The 9,890-nt window shown below is 34.5% G+C and overlaps 1 protein-coding gene across 1 annotated transcript in view; it reads left to right on the top strand.

Moving 5' to 3' along the window:
- The window catches only part of SYCP1 (synaptonemal complex protein 1), a 152,924-nt gene continuing 143,034 nt past the window's right edge, over positions 1-9,890 (top strand). Inside the window, exons 1-7 of the mRNA XM_006865869.1 lie at positions 1-131; positions 2,132-2,216; positions 2,397-2,440; positions 2,714-2,770; positions 4,277-4,441; positions 7,029-7,096; positions 8,042-8,115. Coding sequence (XP_006865931.1) covers positions 24-131; positions 2,132-2,216; positions 2,397-2,440; positions 2,714-2,770; positions 4,277-4,441; positions 7,029-7,096; positions 8,042-8,115 — 601 coding nt within the window. The 5' untranslated portion in view covers positions 1-23. The remainder of the gene's footprint in view (positions 132-2,131; positions 2,217-2,396; positions 2,441-2,713; positions 2,771-4,276; positions 4,442-7,028; positions 7,097-8,041; positions 8,116-9,890) is intronic.

Genomic DNA, 9,890 nt, shown 5'->3' with positions numbered 1-9,890 from the left:
TATTTCCAACGGGAAGAGAGAAGATGGAAAAACAAAAACCCTTTAAATTGTTTGTACCACCAAGGTTAAGCAGTAGTCAGGTGTCTGCTGTGAAACCTCAGACCTTGGGAGGAGATTCTAATTTCTACAAGGTAAATTTGCATATGGATCTTGATTTGACTTTAGTAAATGAAACAAAGTGTGTTTTCTTAGTGATAGTATTTTGTACTTATTTTTTTTTCAGCAAATAGGGTTTAGCTTACTCAAGAAATTTGAATAACATGAGTAATGAGCTTCTTTACTGTGTGTAGGCATCATTCATTTAAATAAATGCTGTAGAATTCTGCATACATTATGTTAACTCCCCTCTTTCCATAAAGGATTTGAAGTAGTTTATTAGACATGTATGATGAAATAGTCAAATGTAAATTAGAAGTCAGATAGAATCAAGGACAAAGAAACTACAAATATGCCTAAACTAAAAATATGCTAAAAACTAGGGTTATGACTGAATTTTAAATTGGGTTCTGAACTTCCTGGTTGGCAGGACAAAATGGGAAACAAATTCATTTATAAACATAGAATTCTCAAGGAAGAACCATGCCAAGTTTCTCAGAGTAAACAGATCTATTTCTGCTAACGAATTACTTAACATTTGTTTTTATATAGTACTTTATTTGTAAATGGAATGATGTAATGACTTTTAATTTCATATGCTGTTTAATTTTTTTTACAGGTGCTATATCCATTGGTATAAAATTAAAGCATTATTCAGTGATGATGATTCTCAATTCTATCAACTGAAAGGCCAGAATGAAATTAGAGAAACTTCTAATATTGTCTAAACTACTAGCTAAAACTACTGTTATTCACATAGAATACTTAGAAAGCATTCTATAGCTTATAGTTTGGTTTCATTCTATAAGTGAAAATACCTATCTACATTTTTTGCTTTGCTTACACAGTGTCTTAGTTATCTAGTATTACTATAACAAATACCATAAGTGAACGGCTCTAACAAAATAGAATGCTAAACAACCAGCAAATTTATTCTCTCAGAGTTTGTTGTTGTTGTTGTTGTTGTTAAGTGCCTTCAGTCAGTGCCATCCATAGAGATCTTGTATAGGGTTTCCAAGGAGCAGATGGTAAGCTTGAACCGCCGACCTTGCAGTCTAGCACATTAACCAGTAGCACCACACCAGGACTCCTTGTTGTTGTTAAGTGCTGTTGAGTCGGTTCTGACCCATAGAAACCCTGTATAGGGTTTCTGAGGAGCAGCTGGTGAGTTTGAACCACCAACCTTGCAGTTCAGCAGCTTTGCAGTCTGGTTGCACTAACCCACAGCGTCACACCAGGACTCCCTAGGAGACTAGAAATTTGAATTCAGGGTGTCAGCTCTAGGAGAAGGCTTTGTCTGTATGCTGACTCTTAGTTTATAGGTCTTTGTCTCTTTTTGGATATCTGTAGGCACAACATTCCTTGGAGATTTCAATGTGTCTTGGCATCAATCTTCCCCTGGGTCTAGAAGGTTCCCAGTGCAGGGTCCCTGGGTCCAACGAATGTTTTCCATTCCTGGCTCTTCTTTCTTGGCAGTAGTAGGTCCCTCTGGTCTCTGCTTGATTGTTTAATCCCTTCTATACCATAAACACTGAACTGTGAACCACAAAGTCTGTGATTCAAGCCCTCCAGCTGGTCAACAGAAGAAAGATGAGGCTGTCTGCTCCCTTGAATATTTCAAGCCCTTGAAACCTATACAGGGCTGATACGAGTTCAAACTGACTTGAGGGCACTTAACAGCAACAACAGTTTAACAAAAGAGATTCAGAAACGATACAACCTAATCCTATAAATTGCATTCTGCTTCTATATAACTGATTAATTCTTCCTTATTAACATCATCAAGGTGAGGATTTGTAGATGATTTGATCACAAAATGGAAGATAGTTATATAATACTGAGAATCATGGCCTAGCCAAGTTGGCACACATCTTTTTGTGACATAGTTCAGTCCATAACACCTAGCAAAAACATTTGGTTGATATTTTAAACACTGTAAATACTTTATAGGGTTTACAACAATAGTCACTTATCTAAGCCCTGCTCATAAAATAATGCGACAGTATGTTAAAGAACTTTTTGTCTCTGTTTCTAGAATTTCAACAAATGTATTGAAGATGATTTTGGTTTGCCATTTGCAATGACTAATCTCTCCAAAAATGGGGAAAACGTAGATTCAGGTAGGAGACTAGAAAATCAATACATCAGTTTACATAGAAACATTTTAGTATATATGCTATTCATTATTGAAAATATAACATGTTATATTGATATCCTTGACCCCTTAAAAATAGATAGAATACTTAATAATAAAAAAATAAGACTGACATCGTTAATACTAGTTATCTTTTGTCTTGCAGATCCTGCTTTACAAAAAGTTAATTTTCTACCCATGCTTGAACAGGTCGGTTAATTATAATGTATAATGTATACTTTCTTAAGGTTTTTCTGATCTTTTGTTGCATTTCAACTTTAGGAATGAATGTTGTTAGGTGCCGCTGAGTGTGAGCTTATACACAACAAAATGAAACACTGCCCAGTAGTACTGTTTAGGTATCAAATTACAAACTTGAAAAGATAAAACTTACTTGTTGGATTACTCTTTTTCTGTATTTATTGGTGCTATTTGGAAACTGTCATCAGAGATATTCTCTTACAGGAGACATTTATTTTTTAGGTTGGTATTTCTGACGGTTGCCATTACCAGGAAGGACTAAAAGACTCTGATTCTGAGGTCAGAATATTTCCTATCCATATTGTAGTTGAGATATGATTTGTTAAAATTTATATGTGTCTTTCTTTTGAAGCTCCAAAAGAACTACTATTTGGTTAATGTAAAAAAATAAATCCTTAAACATTTTTTAAAAACTATTTAAGTTGCTAAAACACTAGGCTTTTGTATTTTCCTGGGTTAATAAAACCATTTAATTAGTTAGGGGTAACTTAACTTTAACAATAATATAAATCAATAATAGAAGAAGGAAGATATGAGGAAAATATGGTATGAAAGGATACATGATATGAATAGAGTCTTCATAATCAAGTCAGTATTGTACAAAATAAATAATAGATGAAATTTATTGTTTCGTTGTTTTATTGACCACGGAATTTGTAGGAGTAATTTTGATTTTAATTAGAAAAAAAAATTCTTATGGTGTATAGTGTTATTGTTAAGTGCTATCTAGTTGGTTCATACCGGCTTAGCAACTGGTGGGTTTGAACTTGTGGTTAGCAGTCTAGTGCTTAACTCTTATAGCAGCACACCAGGGATTCGTTGTTGTTAAGTGTTGTCGGGTTGGTTCTGACTCATAGCAAACCTTTTTAAGGTTTTTGAGGAGCAGATGGTGGATTTGAACTGCCAATCTTGCAGTTCAAACCGACTTTGTGGTCTAGTACTTATCCTGTAGCACCACAGGTGTATAGATGTCTTTAAAACAAATAGAAATCCCATAGCCTGTTAAAGTGCTTATACTTGATTGTATTTGTTTGTTGTAATAACATAGAATTAAAAAATATGGACCTATTTTATGAATAAAGAGCTATTAGCAAACAGAAATCAGTGGGATTTGTTTTTATTTTGTCATATTAACTGTCACAGATTTTTAAAATGCAGGAAATCCAAATAAAGCATCAGGCTTGATGAAAGTGGTAAATCTGTTGTTCTTTGTTTTACTCAGCCACTTTATTTTACTCAGCATAACTTCAGTGAAGTAGCTAATACTACCTTGGTTGGTTCGTTATGTGCCATGGAGTCAGTCCCAACTCATAGTGACCTAGTATAGGATTTCCAAAGAGTGGCTAGTGAGTTTGAAATACTGACCTAGCATTTAGCACTCTAGTGCTTATCCTGCAGCTTATCTAGGACTTTTGATAAGAGTTAATCTTGGTAGCATAGTGGTTACGAATTGGGCTGCGAACCGGAAGGTCAGCAGTTTGAAACTACCAGCTGCTCCGCGGGAGAAAGATGAGGTGATCTGCTCCCGTAAAGATTTACAGCCTCGGAAACCCTATTCAGGGTCGCTATGGGTCGAAACCGACTCTCTGGCACTTAACAACAACAACAATGTTGCTGTAGCTTTCAATGTGCAACTAGGATAGAAACAAAGGAAAGATTTGGTTTAAACTATTAATTTACTATTAATTATGGATATTTTCAATAGGTAGCTATTTAAGCTACACAGTAATTTTGTTTTATTTAGATTTTCAATAACTGACAATATTGGAAAACCTATTTTAATAGAATTCAGAACCAATGAGCAGACTGTATTCAAAACTATATAAGGAGGCTGAAAAGATCAAGAAATGGAAGGTGAATGTTGAATCTGAAATGAAGCAGAAAGAAAATAAGTTACAAGAAAATAGAAAGATAATTGAAGCACAGCGTAAAGCCATTCAGGAACTACAGGTATAATGAAATTTTAGGCTGTAAATATCATGCAGTAAATCTTTAAATTCCATTGAAAAGAGTATTATTTCTGGGTAAATTAGGTTAATTTTGTTTCTGTGATATGGATTTTAAGGAGGTTTTACTTTCTTGAGGTTTTACTGATAATTTGCATTTCAGTTTTAGAGATGAATGTTGTTGTTAGGTGCCATTGAATGTAATCTTAGCATAACAAAATGAAACATTGCCCAGTTCTGCTCCATCTTCACAATTATTGATATGTTTGAGCCCATTATTGGAGCCACTGTGTTAATCCATTTCATTGAGGGCCTTCCTTTTCTCTGAACCTACACTTTACCAAATGTGATATCCTTCTCCAGGAACTGGTCCCTCCTGATAGCGAAATCTCACCAGTCTCACTTCCATGGAGCATCTGGCTGTACTTCTTCCAAGGCAGATCTATTCATTCTTCTGGTAATCTGTGAAATAGTCAATATTCTTTGTTAATACCATAATTCAAAGGCATCAGTTCTTTGGTCTTCCTTATTGATTGCCCAGCTTTTGTATGCATATGAGTAGTTGAATATACCATGGCTTGGGCTAGGTGCTCCTTAGTTGTCAAAGTATCATTTTTGCATTTTAACACTTTAAAGAAGTCTTTTAATGCAGATCTACCAAATTCAATATGTTGTTTGATTTCTTGACTACTGTTTCTATGGGCATTGGTTATGAATCCAAGTAAATATTTTCTCCATTTATCATGATGTTGCTTGTTGGTCCAGGTGTGAAGATTTTAATTTTCTTTATGTTGAGGTGTAATCCATAGTGGACTCTATATAGTCTTTGATCTTCATCAGTAAGTATTACAAATCCTCTTGGCTTTCGGCAAGCAAGGTTATGTCATCTGCATATTGCAGGTTGTTAATCAGTCTTCCTTCAATTCTGATGCCAAGCTCTTCTTCATATAGTCCAAATTCTTGGATTATTTGCTCAGCATACAGACTGAATAACTATGGTAAACTGACACAACCCTAACACACCTTTCTTGGTTTAAAATCATACAGTATTCCCTTCTTCTCTTTGAACAACTGCCTACTGCTCTGTTGGTTCTGCATGAGCCCAATTAAGTGTTTTGTAATTCTCATTCTTCACAATCTATAATTTGTTAATGATCCACACAATTGAATGTCGTTGCATAGTCAATAAATCATAGGTAAACATCTATCTGGTATTTTCTGCTTTCAGCCAAAATCCATCTGACATCAACAATATTATCTTTCCTTGCATGTTCTCTTGTGTATCCAGCTTGGATTTCTGGCAGTTCCTGGTCAGTGTCCTTCCAGAATTGCAACTATTTGTTGAAACATCTCAATTGGTATTTCATAAATTCTTAGATCCTTTTGTTTTTTGCCAGTGCCTTAACTGTAGCTTGGGCTTCTTCCTTCAGTACCATTGGTTCTTGATCATATGCTGCCTCCTGAAATTGTTGAACATTGCCCAATTCTTTATGATAGAGAGACTCTGTATTCCTTCCATTTTGTGATGCTTCCTGGGTCATTCAGTATTTTGCCCAGAGAATCTTTATTGCAACTCAAGGCTTTGTTTCATTAGTTCTTTTAGTTTGAGAGATGCTGAGCATGTTTTTCCCTTTTGCTAATTTTAGCTCAAGGCCTTTGCACATTTTATTATTATACTTTACATTGTCTTCTCCAGCCACGCTTTGAACTCTTCAGTTCAGCTTTTTTACTTCATTTCCTCCATTCACTTTTCTTAGTCTACATTCAAGAGCAAGTTTCAGGGTCTCTTCTGAAGAGCTTTTGGTCTTTCTTTCATGTCTTATAAAGAAACATTTTGACTTCTTCATGTATGTTGCCGCTGTCATCCCACAACTCATTTTATCTTTGGTCATTAGTATTCAGTGTGTCAAATCTACTTTTGTTATGGTGTCTAAATTCAGGTGGGATATATGCAAGGTCATCCTTGGGCTCTTACAAACTTGTTTGAATTTTCTTCATCTTGAACTTGCATTTGAGCATTTGATGACCTCTACCAACAATATTTTGTAAAATTTCTGGGCTTGTTCTGACTGATGTTATTGAGCTTTTCCATTTTCTCTTTCCATAGATGTAGTCTTTTTGATTTCTGTGTATTCCATCCACTAAGGTCCATCTGTATCGACACTGAATTATGTTGAATTTTTATTATTTATGATGTTTTATATAAATATTAGAATATGACATGTATAGGTATAAGTTTAAATTTGAAACAATTTAGCTTTGGTTTTATGGTATGAAGTGAATTAAAAATGTTGAGAAAAACTTTGGGTTAGGACAAAGAGAAAACACAACATTAAAATGTGTAGAGAAGGTTTGCACTGAAATACTACTGAATGCTTTTTGGAGCTCATTAAGATTTATTTTATATTGGTAAGATGGGGTCTATATTCTTATGAGAAATCCATCAGTAGTAACAAAAAAGTTCCTTTAGGTATGTGAAGAAGAGAGTTCTTATAGACCATTGTAATTTAGTAGCACAGAAATGCTTAATAATGAAACTTTATTTTGCTAAGCCAAATGTGATGACATATTTTTCTGTTTTTGTAAATTAGTTTGAAAATGAAAAAGTAAGTTTGAAATTAGAGGAAGGAATTCAAGAAAATAAAGATATAATAAAAGAGTAAGTAATAATATAATGAATTTATTCTTACATCAAAAATTGATTGAGTACTTTATGTTTTTGTTTTGTTTTGTTTTGTTAATAATTTATAAGTAGAATTCTATCTGAATGCTATGGAAAAAGGAAGAAAATACCTATTCTACACTTAGTAAATTATGGTTACTTTGATCACTCTATTCCCTTTTTTCTACCCGTAGTTTCTGGTTTAATGGAGTGGGACTAAAGAATTTTAATTTTTAACAAGAGATTTTGATGTTGCAGGCCCATGGTTCATATTTTAGGTACTACTGCTTTATATTGGAAAATACCCACAGTCTTTGGAAATAAAGCAAAAGTAAACCATTCTTGACTTCAGTGATTGGTTAAGTTTTTTATTTACTGGATTATTGAAAAAAGTTAAACAACATTACATATGTCATATTCTCAGTTTTTATTTTCTTGAAACACATATATGGGTTTAAACATATATGTTGTAAATTTAATCTAGCTGCTATATAAGATGTTGGTAACTTCAACAGGAGAGTCAGGGGTCTTATTAATTCACACAATGAATGCATAGTCAGAAAAATTACCTTAATTTATGTTTTGAAGGTTAGGTCCTTTTTTAGGCCATTTAGTATGTGAGAAGTCCAATATTGTCTTCTCATTATTTTTCTTTAGATATATCTGGAGCTGTTTGCTGCAAAGCTATTGGTAGCTAATTGGGTAGAAACTTGTTAGGAGCTATTATTTTTACTTTTAAAGGGAGGCATTTTGCTAAATCATCTATGCTAATAGTATAGTCAGTTCACCTTTTCATATTTTCTTTTCTGAGCAATATGTGATATATACCAAATGTACTATTTTTAAGAGGTAAAAATGTCATACTATGTTATGTAACTTTTATGTATGATTTTGATTTTGAGATCAGTTTACACTTAGACAAACTCTTTTCCTTTGTTTCAGAAATAATGCTACAAGACATTTATGTAATTTACTCAAAGAAACCTGTGCCAGATCTGCAGAAAAGACAAAGAAATGTAAATATAGTTCTTGCTTTATATCATTTTATCAATTCATGTTTATTATTTTAATGGTGGGGGTAGAGCTGTGGAAGAGATTTTCTTTTGGGAACCAATTTTATTTTAATGGTAAATTGTATGTGCCTCACACCATTTATTTGTATGAGATTTTCAGTTCTTTGGGCTTTTTGACAGTTCACATCTTTTCGAAAGATAGTATATCATATTTCAAAAGGTATATACTTGGTTTTTTATAGCTAATCCCCATTTCATTTGAAGTGTGAAAGTAAGACTAACCTTTTTTTCTATCTGGAGCAACTAGGAAATTGAGTTAAGAATAAGATACAACCATGGTTAGTGAGAATTACTATGAAAGCATAGTATTTAAGAACAATGTTATAATGTTTGTTTCCAATCTAAATACAATTTCTTCCTAAAGACTCTAAGTTCTTTTAAAACATTTTAATGAGATGGTGGTATGTATATGAAGGAGCAAGTTTTTTATTTTACACATTTTTTTTTAAATTAAAAAAAAAGTTTTATTGTGAATTGTGTGATAGTTTACATGGGAGAACATTAGCTTTACATTCATCTCATTTCATATTGTTTCAGTGCCATGATTACAGTCCCCTCCATGCATCATCAAACAACCAAAGGGTATATCCCACAAGCCTGCCCCTGGGTTGTCAGCACATACCCCCTCTCCCTTTCTGGGTCTAGAGTCCCCAGCCGCTCCATCGCTCCATCGCTCCATGTCATCATCTCTGCCTCCATCTCTAGTGTCACTGTTTCTTTGGGTACGTTCCCGCTCTCTGCTCTTCTCCCTTGGTGGTCCCAGGAACCACCCCCCCCAACCCCCCAATAACTCTTATGTTATTCCTCTTCATGTTATCCAACATGAATCTTAGGCCTTCTTCTGATTTTTTTTATCCTTTTTTGTATTTGTTCTTCTATCTTAGTAGTGTTGAGAGATTTATCCTTTAGCTCACTAGTTCTAGCTTCTGTCTCTTCAATTCTATTCCTTTGCCCTTTCAATGTTGTATTGTCCATTTCTGATATTCTATTATTAATCATTTGGACCTCTTTCTGTAGGTTTTGAATTGTTTCCAATGCTCTATCTATCTTGTTTGATTGTCCCTGTAGCACTGTCTTGACTTCTTCCTTATTTTTCTCAACTGCATTGTATAGTGTTTTGATATCTTTTATAATCATTTTTCGGAATTCCTTCTCAGGCATTCCCAAAGCCTGCCCATCTTCCAGTATGGAGTGTAGGTCTTCTTCTAGCTCATTTGCCTCAGTCACTTTATCTCATTTCTGGACATGTGCACATATGGTCATCTGCTTCTGTTTTTGGTCATCTTCAGGGGTTATCTGTGGACTTAATACTTAGATGGGTATGTACTTTGGTATTTTTTGTGTTTTCTGAATGCCTCTAGGTAGATGTGATCAGGAAATGGGCTTCCCTTTTCACTCTTCTTCCTGAGAAGTTTCAAGATGCCACTGTTGGTCATTTTGACATAACTTAGGATTTAATTTTCAGCCTATTTCGTCTTTTATCTGCTTGTCCCGCTCCACAGTTCCTGTTCAGGCCTTTTTTCTAGTTGGAAACAGTTCAGGGCAGGCTGTGGCCGTTTGGTTTTAATTGGAAACTGTCTCTTTAAATTTCGAGGAGATGTATGTGCATGCGTAGTAGAACCCTCCGAGGGTGGGGCTGGGGTGCCCACTAGCTCAGGCACCCCTATAGTCACGAGAATGGAGGTGCGCAGACAGCAAGGGACCAATGAACAGATACC

This window comes from Chrysochloris asiatica, unplaced genomic scaffold (assembly GCF_000296735.1).
Source record: "Chrysochloris asiatica unplaced genomic scaffold, ChrAsi1.0 scaffold00085, whole genome shotgun sequence".
Taxonomy (NCBI): Eukaryota; Metazoa; Chordata; class Mammalia; order Afrosoricida; family Chrysochloridae; genus Chrysochloris; species Chrysochloris asiatica.
The sequence above is the reverse complement of the archived record's forward strand: the minus strand, read 5'-3'. Positions and strand labels throughout refer to the sequence as shown.